Raw genomic sequence first — 14,317 nt, forward strand, 5'->3', positions numbered from 1 at the left:
AGAATGACATGAACATTTGGAAACTTTTTCAGCGGGTATCTTGCATGTTGCGTTCAGGTGCATTGTAAAAAAAATAAAAATATTTTGTGCAATTCCATCGTGGGCCACACAGGGGGCGCCATGCGCCGGCGGGGGCCGTGAGTTTGAGACCCCTGTACTACAGCCTATATCCCAACTCTGTGGCGAGTCACTCGAGCAACTGTGCACCTCTCGTCACCCACTGTGTCTGAGACGAGCTCTGCTCTTCTGAAAGTGACATAACCAGACAGTCAAACTTCTAAAAGTAGAAACCAAGTGGTCTATATTGATGACGACGACGATAACATTATTAAAAGCAGACTGCAGCTTGTTTGACACGCGGGCGTCCAGTCAAGACACTTTCATTAGGCTACTTCACAACATGGGAATATGCTTTACAAAAAACTGGAACCAAAGGTCAGAAAGCCTTGTGTTACCTGTAGCTTGTAATACATGATGCTGCCTCTGTGATCCATAAAGTCAATCAGACGAATATTGAAAGTTGCTCGTTAAATAGACTCCTCGGACATAATAATCTTAACGCCCATGGTTCACGCCTCATTTCAATCCAGGATGCTATCTAAAAGCAGACTCCAGGGCGGAAATATGGCACGGCTGCTTGGTTCTGTGTGAAAGTGCAGAGGGGGCCTTATGGCGGATCTTTTTTTACACCAAAATTCTGTTGTTGTCTGGATCTCTGTTCAAAAAGGGCTCTTTGTCACACAACTCTGTGCATGTGTGTGTGTGACTGTCTTTAGGACCCAGATGCCCCCCTCAGGCAGCAGCGCCCCCTGGCTGACCTGGACAGAGAGGACGACGCCCGACTGCTGAAGAACCTGTTCAGTCTGATCAGAGCCGGCATGACAGAGGAGGTGAGAGAGTGACAGACAGAGAGAGAGACAGAGAGAGAAAATACAAAAAAGGGCAATCAAATTCTGGCAACATTTGAAAAACAGTGACCACTCATACATTACAAAGCCCTGCAACACCAAGAGCTGAGCAAAAGCAGTCCCCTCACTCAGCTGGTCCTGATGCTCAGTTGACTAACACACACTAACCCTCCACATCAGAATACACCAAATTATAACTCAACAGAAACTAAATGATATTACTCATTGAGAAACACAAACCAAAACCCAAAACAAAATGCAATGCTATCTGGCCCTAAAAAGACAGTACACTGTGGCAGAATACCTGCACACAGTGACTGATACCAAACTGAGAACCACCTTGATGAAGTGCAGACTCAGTGAGCACGGCCTGGCCATTGAAAAAGGCAGACACAGGCAAACATGGCTGCCGGCAGAAGAGAGGCTGTGCTCACACTGCGACATGCGAGAGGTGGGAGACAGAGCTGCACTTCATCACCACCTGTCAATATTATCAGAAACCGGTCGGCTCCCCCGCCTTTTTTCACGTGACGTGCAGCCAAAAGGAAGCAGCCACCACACGCCAGCATGTCGTCCTCAGTGTGGATATTTTTCACCATCAGTGAAGAAGACACAAAGCTCGCAGTTTGTCACACATGCAAGTCGAAAATACTATTATTCACTATGGTCATGCCAATAAAGCCTCTTTGAATTGAAAATTGAGAGAGAGAGACAGGAGGTAGAGAGAGACGAGGTACAGAGAGACAGAGACAGGGGAGGTACAGACAGATTTACAACACGACTAAACCATCGCATGATTGCTGAGTGAATGCATGGAGCGTGTGAATAAAATCATTTTTGATATTCATTGCATTACAGGCAGTCTTTGCAATGTGTTTATTGCACATGTTTATATCATATATAAAAATGCAATTTATTGTGCAGCCCTACTTAGATGTCATTAGCTTGTAGTTTGATTAAAGCATTGCTTTGTAGGAAACCTAAGCTTTAATGACAGATGAACAGCAAAAAATCAGAAACGTAACGCCCGTGTTACAGTGCAATGCAAGAGGTTAAACACAACTAACTGAAATTCATATTTCACCATGTGACCCCATTTAAAAAGCATAATTTTGTGTCCTACTTGGCAACGTCACTTCATCAGGTCAGATGTTCTGATGCAGTGTCAGCTGCCCCAACACAGGCTGACTGCGTTGCCCGTTGCTGCCCATCTGCATTGCCCAACAAATATCTAGTCTTACACCGTGTGTGTGTGTGTGTGTGTGTGTGTGTGTGTGTAGGCTCAGAGACTGTGTAAACGGTGTGGTCAGGCCTGGAGAGCAGCAACTCTGGAGGGCTGGAAACTCTACCATGACCCCAACATGACCTCAGGTAACCTCTGACCCCAACATGACACAGGTCACAGTTGCTAGTTACCAGTTACGAGGGGTGGGACCATTTTTTTAAATATTGATATATTGATTGTGATCCTCTTGCGATACATTATCGTACAGCTGCACCGTTCGGTATGGTTTCGTTACGAATACGGTTTGGTACGAATACTCATACCTTTACTCCCCTAGGACAGATTGAAAAGATGTTAGTGAGGCATTATTTTGTACCCTTCCTTTAAGCTTCTCAGCTTTCTCAGTATTGTCCACAGAACCTGTGACGGCCTGGAATAACCCTACCCTTTCATTGGTCCATAGAAGGTCCCTAATCTGTCAAACTCTGATCAACTTCTATTGATCACATCATATCCTAGTTGTATTGAATGCTTTCTCTCTGTGTGTGTGTCTGTGTGTGTGTGTGTGTGTGTGTGTGTGTGTGTGTGTGTGTGTGTTTGTGTGTGTGTGCGTGCGCTTGTTCGTTCGTGTGTGCAGGCAGTACTGAGCTGCAGCCAGTAGAGGGAAACCCTCACAGAGGGATCTGGAAGGCCTGCTGCTGGAGGCTGTCTGAGGAGGTACACACACACACACACACACACACACACACACACACACACACACACACATCAAAGGAACCTGGGAAGACCCCATCCCAGAACCAGATCAATGGCCTTAATTCATTCATTGACGTAATTGTACGTCAACCGGTCTTCTCACTGCCATGCGATAGATGGCGCTCTTGGCCACCTTATGAAGTGGTACCATACTCGTATATTCCTCCACTAGCCAGAGTTATTGCCTCACAAAACCAGCGAGCGTTCTCATCATCGATCTCCCTTCATGGAGGGAGCGCATAAAACACGTCCAGCCTGGATCCTCAAAGCGGTGCAAGGACATGTTCACCCCCGGGCTCGACGCGTTGTGACACGGGCTCGTGACAGTCACTCAACGCTGGAGGATATCTTTCACTAGAAGCATGGTAAACGCACACCAATCACTTCTCCTGTCACTTAGACTAGTAATCCGCTTTGTCAACCCTCACACAGTGTCAATTTCAGCCGGCAAATATGCCCCCAGACCTCCACACATCGAGTACCAGGGAGCACCACCAGACCTCCACACATCGAGTACCAGGAAGCACCACCAGACCTCCACACATCGAGTACCAGGGAGCACCACCAGCCCCACGGACAAGATGAGGGCGTGACCACTCTCTGTGCAGGGTGAATTTCTCACTCGCTTCACTGGACAAACGGGTATACACCTCGGCTTCCTGGTGAGCAACGGGCGTCTTTTTGTGAAAACGACCTACATTCAAGTGTCGATAACTAAAGAACGGAAGAAGAGTATCACTGAAAAATGACCGAAACCCTGGCGGGGAATGAGTTAAAAAGAAGGGACTCAATCTCAACTCCCATCACATGACCATCCACTAACTCCGAAGCCAGGAAGATGCGGTGGAGTGGCACCATCTGATACCCACCACCACCAACACCTTGCACTCCCACCAACTAACCCTGACAGCTCCACTGCCCTCTGCTCTATCCAAGCAGGGACTCTGCAGACCCTATTAGCCTGCTAAAGCTAATGCTTACACAACATTAGCATACGCTGCTATCCACTAAAACAGGGGTGGGCAATTATTTTTCATGGGGGGCCACATGAGAAACCCAGATTGTTGCCGGGGGCCGAACAAATATTGTCATGCCATAACCCAGGAACTTCGATGATAGACAGGACCACAAAAAAATGTCCTCCTCGCTACCAGAGGGCCAGATTTAGCTGAGGGTTGAGGGCCGAACGGCGCTGGCGCGAAAAGATTTGGGGCATTTTGAAGTCAGGTTTAGAGGAATAACTCATTTTAAATGAACAGTTGTGATGTCATCATTCAGTCTTAAACACCAATATTTGATCCTTTTCTCACTCACTCCTATATCACCACCTGCTCTCCCTGCAGGGCTTGAAATTAACCTTTTTGATCTTTTTTATGAGTGGGTTAATTTAAGCATAAGTGTCAGTAAGTGGCCCGGGATTCTCAAAACCTGTGTTGAGGGTCATACGAACAAAAATACACTCTTGAAGCTAAAAAAAAATCCAAAACAGTTAATTATTAAAATTTTTACTTCAATGTAGAACAGTCATTTCTTACACATGAGATTACTTTCAGCCTTTTAGTCATAAAGATTATTGGCCAGAATGACATGAACATTTGGACACTTATTCAGCAGGTATCTTGCATGTTGCGTTCAGGTGCACTGTAAAAAAAAAAAATGCAATTCCAGCGCGGGCCACACAGGTGGTGCTCGCGGGCCGCATGTGGCCCCCGCGGGCCGCAAGTTGCCCAGGTCTGCACTAAAAGCTAATGTTACTTCCATTAACATTGGGGGGGGGCAGCCCGGTACCAAATGCGTTGCGGCCTAGTGCCGGTCCGCGGCCCGGTGGTTGGGGACCACTGATCTAGGCTTCCAACAAGCGTGCTCGCTGCGAAGCACAATATGAAACAGGCCGTCAGACTGTAGAGTGAAGCAAAGCTTACCTGATCAATGTTGGCTTGGAAAGGGCTAGCTACGATCAGCGGTGACCGTGTGTGTGTGTGTATGTGTGTTTTTCAGGAGCAGCTGAACAGATATGAGAGAGCCATCTACGCTGCACTGAGTGGAAACCTCAAAGTGGTAAGATACTGTGTGTGTGTTTGTTTGATCAGTTAAGCATGTCGGTTAAACGGACAATCGGCATGTTAATTTGCATACAACAGTGTTGCCAATCTGTCTATTTTTTCCCTACTTTATGGAAAGCAATGTTAACAAGTATATATTAGGGATGTCAATTTTCGGTTAATTTCACTTTCGATTAACCGACGCTAATAATCGATTAACCTATCGGTTAATTCATAATTTTTTAATATAAAAAAAAAAAATTTTTTTTTTTTTTTTTTTTTGGTCTATTTACTCAATGAGCTCATGCCCAAACAAGGCGTGTCTATTTAGATGCTGAAATGTTAATGCTTTTTGTGTTAGAATTATGCCTTTATTTTTTGTTGGCTTTGCTGAAATTTATAAGTTTATTGCCACATTTTGATCAGGTAATCATTCCAAAATCATTCTGGCTCTTATATGGATGACAAGTTGTCATCCATTTCAGCATCTAAATAGACACGCCTTGTTTGGGCATGAGCTCATTGAGTAAATAGACAAAAAAAAAAAAAAAAAATTTTTTTTAAATATTAACTGATAGACCGACAGCAATAACCGAACAACGACGTTAGCGACGGTTAATCGATTAACGGTTAACCGTTGACATCCCTAGTATATATATACGTCTATTAAAACGTGGCATTTTCGATTTTCATTCATACCTACTTGTCTGATGTGTGATCAAAAGCAGCCGGAGCGCACACACAGAGCTCCATGCAGCATGTACACCACACACCCCCGCCCCCGCCTGCTCCTCTCTGCTTTGAGCAGACGAGTGAATGGGACAGGAGAAACAAAAAACGTATGTTTAATGTAGAAGCATGTTTAAAAAAGACCGTTGTGGGACTACTTCATCCAGAAAGGTGACAAAGTAGGACGTAAATTGTGCGATGCTGCTCGTGAGTGCCAGGCAGTGGAAGACTTTCTTCCCTTACGCCCCGACAGCGATACGTCGCTGCAGCCTGCAGGCAGGCAGTGAAAACTGCATTTCTCTGCCTTTCTCTTTCGTCTGTCATGGTCCATACTTTCAATTTACGTTCGCTCAGTGTTAGAGACAGATCTCCCCCCCGTGTTTCAAGCAACAAGCGTCTTCCACATGGATTGTGAAGAATATCCCCGCTTTGTTTGTTGTTTGTAAGTCCTCCGGCCTCTCTGTCTCTGTGTGTGTCGCATATATGCCATCTGAAACCACTGTTTGAACCCTGACTGGAGCGCTGGAGTGAAGGCACGCCACAAAATTAATATTTCACCTCTTTAAAAAATGTTTTACCGATGATTAACCGGTTAAGGGGGTCGGTTAGTCGAAAGCAAAATGAACCGAAAATCCACATCCCTAGTAATGTACGTAGGTACGTACTAGGGGTGGGGGAAAAAATCGATTCACCTAAGTATCGCGATTTTTAATGTCACAATTTTTTTAATCGATCTTTTATTCCAGAATCGATAATCGCAGAAAAAAAGAAAAATTGGTGCTTGCAGTCAGGCCACTCACTGAACTGCAGGCCAGACGCCGCCTACTGGTTTACTAGTGGTTTTATTACTTTATTAGTTAGTCTGAAGTAATAATTACACTTCAGGGTTAAAGTGGGTGCATCTCATTGTAAAATTGGACTTCAAACGGCCCAAATCTGGCTTCAAACGGCCCAAATTGGGCTTCAAACGGCCCAAATTTCACGCGCGTCAGCCCATATCGGCCTGGCCTGCTTGGTATCTAATGCCCGGCCTGAATTATGATCCCAGTCCGCCCCTGTTTTTAACTATATCGCCCAGCCCTACTCATGATATAATATACAGTCTCTAGTGTATGATTCAACTTTTCCCATGTTCTAATCTAGTGTAAAAAAGCAAACTAACTGAAAAAAGAAAAGAAAAAAATAAACAAAAATCGCAATAAATCGTAATATCGAATCGCAATAATCGTAGAATCGCAATACTTAAGAATCGCAATATAAATCGAATCGGCACCCAAGAATCGTGATAGTATCGAATCGGGAGATAAGTGAATCGCCACAGCCCTAGTACGTACGTACATGCTGCTTTGGCAGGACTGTGTGTGGGCCTTCCTCAGGGTGACCATGGACTCTCTGACTGTGTGTGTGTGTGTGTGTGTGTGTGTTAGCTGTTAGCGGTGTGTGAGTCGTGGGAGGACTGTGTGTGGGCGTTGTTCAGGGTAACCGTGGACTCTCTGGTGGAGGCGGAGCTTAGGTCTTCAGGCATGAGCCAGCAGGAGCTGGACACCCTGCCCAGAGACTACCTGGAGGCCAAGTATGCACATACACACACACACACATGCATGCATACACACACACACACACACACACACACACACACGCACGCATACACACATACATACACACACACACGACAGAACAATGCATTATGGCAGTGGTTTTCAAACTTTTTGTGGCCAAGGCACACAAAATGGCAAGCCAAAATCTCAAGGCCCACCTGGCTGCAGCCCATCTGCGTCTCGCTGCTTTGGCACATGTCACATGGAAAAAAGGGGCGGAGCCAACCGGCACACAGAATCTGATATGTAGACTGACCGGCGCAGGTCACCGGTCATGCCCAATCAGCTGAAAATCGTCCATTTCCGGTCACGTGCCGATCATTCGGTGCATCTCTAGAACGTACCAAAGTGAAACTAAAATGATTTGCTTTTCGCCCACGGCACACCTGGACTTGACTCATGCCACACCATTTGGGAACCACTGCATTATGGTCTTTGGAGTGAACTATAATACTCTTACTTGTTAACACTCTCTCTAGTTGGACTATGGAGAAAGTGTTTGAGGAACTCCAGGCCTCGGAGTCGAAGGTACACACACACACACACGCACAGACACACACACACACACACACACACACACACACACACAGAGTTTCCATTCAGATGTTCCAAATTAATGTAGAACTAGAAAAGTGCACTCAGTGGAGTGCAGATCTCCGCCAGGCACCGCTATGCCGAACAAGGAAAATAACCAATGTGCACATTTAGAGAAAAAACAGGCAACAACATCACGTAATGTGTTGTCTTTAATCTGGCGGAAGCATTTGTCAAAGGTGAAACAACCCGGAATTGATGGTTTATAGTGGGACTTTTTTGTGAAATAGGCTCCACCCACCAAACTTTGGAAATCGATTATATGAAAACTTGGTGTGGAGTTAAAGAAAAAGTGAGGTTTTGTGCAGAACAGTCCAGACATTATTTGTAGGAGGAGTAGCGGGAATAGTAGTTTTGGACAAAATTCTAAATGGCGGCAAACCTCGAGGGCAGAGATGGGCGGGCCCTCCATGGATAGATGTGGCTTGACCCAAGAAAAACAACAGTCAATCAATAGTGTTTCTATGATTTACAACCACCGAGTTATGGCCTTTTAAATTTTGAAATATTGGTATAGCGCCCCCTATAAGCGAAATGACACCCACAAATTGTACTAGCTCTGAGTACATACCTGTACCAAGTTTGGTTAGCATGGGAGAATGCGTTCTTGAGTTATGGGCGGGGCCTATATCAGTAGATCTGTAAGGACCCCAGGAATCCAGGGAAAAAAGAATTTCGATTGTAGACACTAGGGTTCAAAAAGTTATGAACCAAAACGTAGAGGGCTGTTATAACGCCACCATCAGGTCAATTGGTCTAATTTTTTTAGCCCATAGTAAGGTAGGTAGGCCTATATGAACATACCTACCAAGTTTTGTAGCTGTACCTCTTATGGTTTCTGAGCTACAGGAGGGACACACAGACACACTCAACACACCCCCTGAACGAACAAAACATGATCTCCTCTGGCATTTGCCTGGCGGAGATAATAAAATACATAACTTGCCCGTGTGTGTTTGCATGTGTGTGCAGAGAGTGTTGCAGGAGACCAGAGAGCATTACCACCTGATCCAGAAGTTTGTGATCCTGGGAGACCTGGACGGTGAGACAAACACCCTGACCCCTGCCCCCCAGGTTGCAGCCTGTGATCATAGAACTAGAGTTACGATACATACTGTACCTAAGAGATGTCACCATGAAAACTTACCCAGTTGATTACTTACATTAATCAAATTATTCTTTGTATTACAAGTTTCTTGAAAATGTATGTATGCAAATGAGGCATTAACTACTTAAATCCTATAATACAATTGCCTCGGGTGGGCGTGTGTTGTAAGTCATGATTTGTGTCACCTGCTGCCCGATGTCACTTTCGTGATGTCAATAATAATAATAATAAAGTCAAGAATAATCTCTCTCTCTCTCTGTCTTGCTCTTTCTCTCTCTCTTTGTCTCTCTTTCTGTGTGTGTGTGTGTGTGTGTGTGTCTGTGTGTCTGTGTGTCTCTCTGTCTCTCTGTCTCTCTCAGGTCTGATGGAGGAGTTCTCTGATTGGTTGGCAGACTCCAAGCCCCTCCCTTCTCACCTGCTGCGTTTCATGACACACCTGGTGCTTTTCTACCGCTCTCTGGGCATGGCACTGAAGGTACACACACATACACACACTAGTGCTGATACTTTTTCAAATGTGGGAGGGGGGGAATATCAGAACTGTAATGACTGCTCCAATTAAATTATATATAAAAAAAAAAAAACTGCAAACTCCACTCAACCAGTACACCGGTCATTTTGACCATTTTGAAATGTATACGTGCAATAACTTTGTTGAATTAAAAAATACAATGCTGCTGGTACCTGACTTTTCATAAACCCGTCTGTATTTTCATTTAAAATTGGTTTTATATCAATTACAAAAGGCAAAGAAAATATGATCATGGCCATAAGCGGTCATATTGACTGCACAGGCAAATGTATAATTATGGTGAACTTGTTAAAATGCACATTTTATTGTTATTTCGTTTTCTTTCTTTTTTTAGATATCCAAACACAATAACTGCATTTAGCTCTCATTGGGTATTTATCATGAGAGATTCTAGAGTTTGCAATTTAGCAGTCAAAAAATGACTGCTCGCGTCTAGTTCTGTTAATTCTGGCCCTTCTAGTGTTAAACGCACATTAGGAGAAGCAGACAGTTACTCTGACAGATTGTGTTAGTTACTCTGACAGATTGTGTTTTGAAAATGTGGAGAAAGAAGAAATTACAAATTATTTCCTATTTTCACCCCTATGTGTTGTTCCAGTGAATTACACGTTTGCTTCTATGACGCAACTCCATTATGAGTGAAGCTAGCCTGCTGTGTCTCTGCCTCTCACCATGATGTTCAAATCCAAACCAGCCCAGTGGACCGTACTCTATCCGTCACTGACGTTAATTCAGTCTGTTTTCTACCAGCTATTTGAATTGAACACGCGTGGGGACAGGATCTGTAACCTTACGTGTTTTGCACCATACATTCACTATTGTAGTGATCCTGCTTCAGTCGCCTGCCTCTGTGCTGTAGTGTTGAAGCCCGCTGCTGTCCTCCTGTTGTCAATATGAAACGTTTCCTTCCGTCTGTCTGTCTCTCTCAGGAGGAGGTGTGTGTGGATGTGTTGAAGGCCTACCTGGCGCTGTTGGTAGTTGCCCAGCAGGGGGAGCTGGTGGCCAGCTTCAGCAGCCAGCTTCCGGCTGAGCTGGCCACCGCCCAGTACGCCCAGTACCTGCAGACCGTCAGCCAATCAGAGGAGAGGAGGCGCTGCCTGCAGCTCGCTGCTGAAGCGGGTAAGAGGGGTGACATCACTGTGACATCATCACTGGGACATAACGGTGGGGGGGAATCGATAGTATTGCTATATTATTAGTAATATTTTGTGTGCCAATATATCGTATTGCATGATTGCCACATGTTGCGATATTTTATTCTATAAAATGTCAGGTGCTTGCGACATTGATGACAACGCTTTTTCCTTTGGCGACATCATTTGCAATTGAAAAATGGTGAACATCATATCGTGACTTAAGTATTGTGATAATATCGTATTGTGGGGCGATTCCTTAAATATCACCCAATATCACTGACCTGTGATACGTGTGTGTGCATGCAGGGCTGGATGTTGCCGCGGTAACTAAGCTGGTGGTGGAGACTGTGAGAGAGAGAGATGACACAGAGTTTACACACAATGACATGAGCCTGGATACTGCTACTACACAGGTACAGTACACACACTTCAGTCAAATGGTTATTTTCCAGATTGAAACACATCTTGACTCTGTTTCTGGACAAAAACAGCTAAAAAAGTAAGAAAGATTTTAGTAGTGCACGGTCTAAAGCCCAACACTTCCCTTATTGGTGGTACTCAAGTGGGCAAATTCTAATCCAAATTTTGTTGCGTTGAGGTCTTAAAATATATTGAAAAGGTCTTAAAAGGAAGTAGTACACTTGAGTTAAAGTGAAGTCTGCTCACGTCTGCTCTGATAGGAAGACCAGAGGAAGATCGATGTGATTGATTGGCTGCTGTTTGAGCCCGCCCACCGAGCCGAGGCCCTGAAGCAGTCCAACGCCATCATGAGGAAGTTCCTGGGTATTGCAGCTGTCTGCCTGTCTCACCCAATTATCTACCTGTCTTGTCTGTTTGTCTGTCTGCTAGGCATGGGCCCGTTTCAAGGTATACCAAGGTTTGAAAAAGTCACGTTACAAAACCACTGATATTTCGCGTCGTACGGTTCTGACAGTATCAGCAGTTTTTTGGCTGTGTTAGCAGCGCTGCTCATGCGAGCTGCTAGCCGTTAGCTACAGGTTGATAGCTGACAGGAGTCTCGAGACACACACGCACTTTTCACCAACACAAACGTTACACAATAGATGTTGGATGATATAGATACTGTACCTCATCCCAGGCTACGGCAATAGTAAGGAATGCTCCTCTGCCCGTTTCATAAATGGGCGTGATCACCTCTCCCTTGGCGTGCCGACGTAGCAAGCTAACTTGAGCGAGGGATTGTGAGTTCTCAAAACTCCACACGCGACACATGTAACACAAAACTGCCCCTTGTCAGCTCACTCTAGTTGTAACTAAAATATTAAATAAAATACTTTTTCCAACCACAGATTTTGCTACTACACCAGCGAACTTCACGTGTAGCTTTAGCTAATCGCTCCCTGCTAACGTGAGCACCTGTTGCCAAATCTCACAAGAGTATTTTGCTGAGACAGAGACAAGTCTCGAACAAAGTTCATTTTCTAGGGATGCACCAATATATCACCATATCTCAGTATCGGCTGATATGATGATGCAAAACATCACACACCATCCAGTCTTCAGCAAATAATTCCGTTATTTATGTTCTATAGTGTTATATTATAACCCCTAACATATTGTTAACATACATCATTTACTAATGTTCCAAGTTATTATTAGTCATTTACTAATGTTCCAAGTAGGGATGCACCGATTGCCATTTTCTTGGCCGATTCCGATTTCCGATTTTTGAATAGTCTGACTTGCCGATACCGATTTTTGCCGATTCCGATTCTTTTTTTCTAAAAACAACAATTGACAGCTTACACAAACGTTTTTGTAACTTTGTTTGAAAATTGGGGATCCAAATAAATCCAAATAAACAAATAAACAATTCTTATCATTTGCATGAAGTAGGACCATCTCACTCAAACACATCTCAAAATAAAAGTGTTCCAGGTTAGGCTACTGGACAGAGCTTTTTTGTGCAAATACAATGAATACAAAAATTAAATTAAATCCAATAGCCTATATCCCACAGCTATCATGCATTTACTTTTCCAAAAGAAAACAGGTGCAACAGAACATCAAAATGATCCATGGACAAGGAGTTTATAGACTGGCTCCAGACCAGTCCTCTTGAGTAGAGGGGAAATGAGTTTATGAGTTACAGTAACGATCTTCAGTCTGAATATCAGGCGGAGTTTACACACAGTCCGAAGTTTGGTATGCGTATTTTTATCTGCCATCCGAAAAAATATCATCACGCACAGAAAACGTTGCACACTTGTGAGTCCGATGCATTTTTATTATTATGTCCATCGTTCTCATGTCGTTCTATTTGCAATACGAAACAAATACCGTAAATTTCGGACTATAAGCCGCGGCTTTTTCCCCGTTTTTTGGCCCTTATGGATTTTTTCGGGGAAAAAAAAAAACGGAATTCTCTCTTCTTTAGCACTCTTTCTAACTATAAATCCACTTCTGTTTTAATTTCCTCTCTTGCCCTCTTTTCACCACACCGCGGACACTGTGTGCACTGTAAAAAAAAACACAGGTGGTGTTGTGTTATGTTGTTTTGTTGAAATGTTAATAAATGGGAGCTTCCTCAAACAGCCATCTCTTTCCCGACAATCCCCTCTGTGCATGAACCCTTACATATGGTAATTAAACATTAAAACACAATTAAAAAAAAAAAAAAAAAAAACATTAAAACACCTGCGGCTTATAGTCCGGTGCGGCTTATATATGTAACAAACAGGCAATTTTGCTGCTGCGGCTTATACTCCGGTGCGGCTTATAGTGCGGAAATTACGGTAGTCTCTCCTGTATCCACCACATTGCAACATGAGTGACAGGCTGAGGCAGCAGCGCTGATGTGGAATGGAAAAGGCAGGTCGGGGAATGGTTATACTGGACACAATGCTCACGTTCACCTCGCCAAGCCGGCTGTGCGCCGTGGCGGGTTGCTGGAGCACCGCTTCCCGGGGAGAGAGAGCAGAGAGAGAGGGGCCAGTGAGGTGAAGCGAGCCGCTCAGACTGGACTCCAGCCGAGTGGGACTCGGCCGCATCTCTGTCTCCACGGCTTATTTTCGACTTGCATGTGTGACAAACTGCGAGCTTTGTCTACTTCACTGACGGTGAAAAAAATCCACAACGAGGAAGGTATGCTGGCGTTTGTGGCGTTGTGGCTGGGTGCCTGTCTCAGTGCTTTGGGGTGCGCGCACGTCATGTGAAAATCGGCTCACAGAATCGGCTATTTAGAGTGACCGGCGCAGATCACCGATCGAGGCCGATCACGTGAAAATCGGCCATTTCCGGTCACGTGCCGATCGATCGGTGCATCCCCAGTTCCAAGTTACTATTATGTTATTTAAAAATCTAATTTGTTCAATGGCTTTTTCTTTTCTTTTCTTTACCAAGAGGTTTTAAAAATAACACATTTTAGAGGTGCACAATACTGTGAAACTGGTGTTTTTGCCTAAGGTTATCTCATACCGTCTTACCTGCCTGTCTGTATCTCAGCCCTTCAGAAGCACGATGCAGCCAAGGCAGTGTTCTCGAAGGTTCCAGAAGATTCTATGAGGGAGATTTACCGCCAGTGGGCGGGGCTTGGCCAGGCCACACCCCTTCCTGCCGAGGACGAGAACGCCATCAGAGAACACCTGTGCATCAGAGCCTACCTGGTCTGTTACCTGTCTGTCTGTTATGACCACCTCGCTGTATATTATGTACAGTGTTTCCCCTAG

General features: G+C 44.6%; 1 protein-coding gene across 1 annotated transcript in view; it reads left to right on the forward strand.

Annotated features, from left to right (window-relative positions):
- nup107 (nucleoporin 107) overlaps positions 1-14,317 on the forward strand; it is a 45,393-nt gene that overhangs the window by 15,040 nt on the left and 16,036 nt on the right. Inside the window, exons 12-23 of the mRNA XM_083652276.1 lie at positions 777-890; positions 2,189-2,279; positions 2,771-2,850; positions 4,888-4,947; positions 7,088-7,233; positions 7,738-7,786; positions 8,825-8,894; positions 9,320-9,435; positions 10,422-10,611; positions 10,935-11,041; positions 11,309-11,411; positions 14,094-14,254. Of these exons, the coding sequence (XP_083508402.1) occupies positions 777-890; positions 2,189-2,279; positions 2,771-2,850; positions 4,888-4,947; positions 7,088-7,233; positions 7,738-7,786; positions 8,825-8,894; positions 9,320-9,435; positions 10,422-10,611; positions 10,935-11,041; positions 11,309-11,411; positions 14,094-14,254 (1,287 nt within the window). The remainder of the gene's footprint in view (positions 1-776; positions 891-2,188; positions 2,280-2,770; positions 2,851-4,887; positions 4,948-7,087; positions 7,234-7,737; positions 7,787-8,824; positions 8,895-9,319; positions 9,436-10,421; positions 10,612-10,934; positions 11,042-11,308; positions 11,412-14,093; positions 14,255-14,317) is intronic.

The sequence above is a fragment of the Poromitra crassiceps genome (genome assembly GCF_964638095.1).
Source record: "Poromitra crassiceps genome assembly, chromosome: 2".
Taxonomy (NCBI): Eukaryota; Metazoa; Chordata; class Actinopteri; order Beryciformes; family Melamphaidae; genus Poromitra; species Poromitra crassiceps.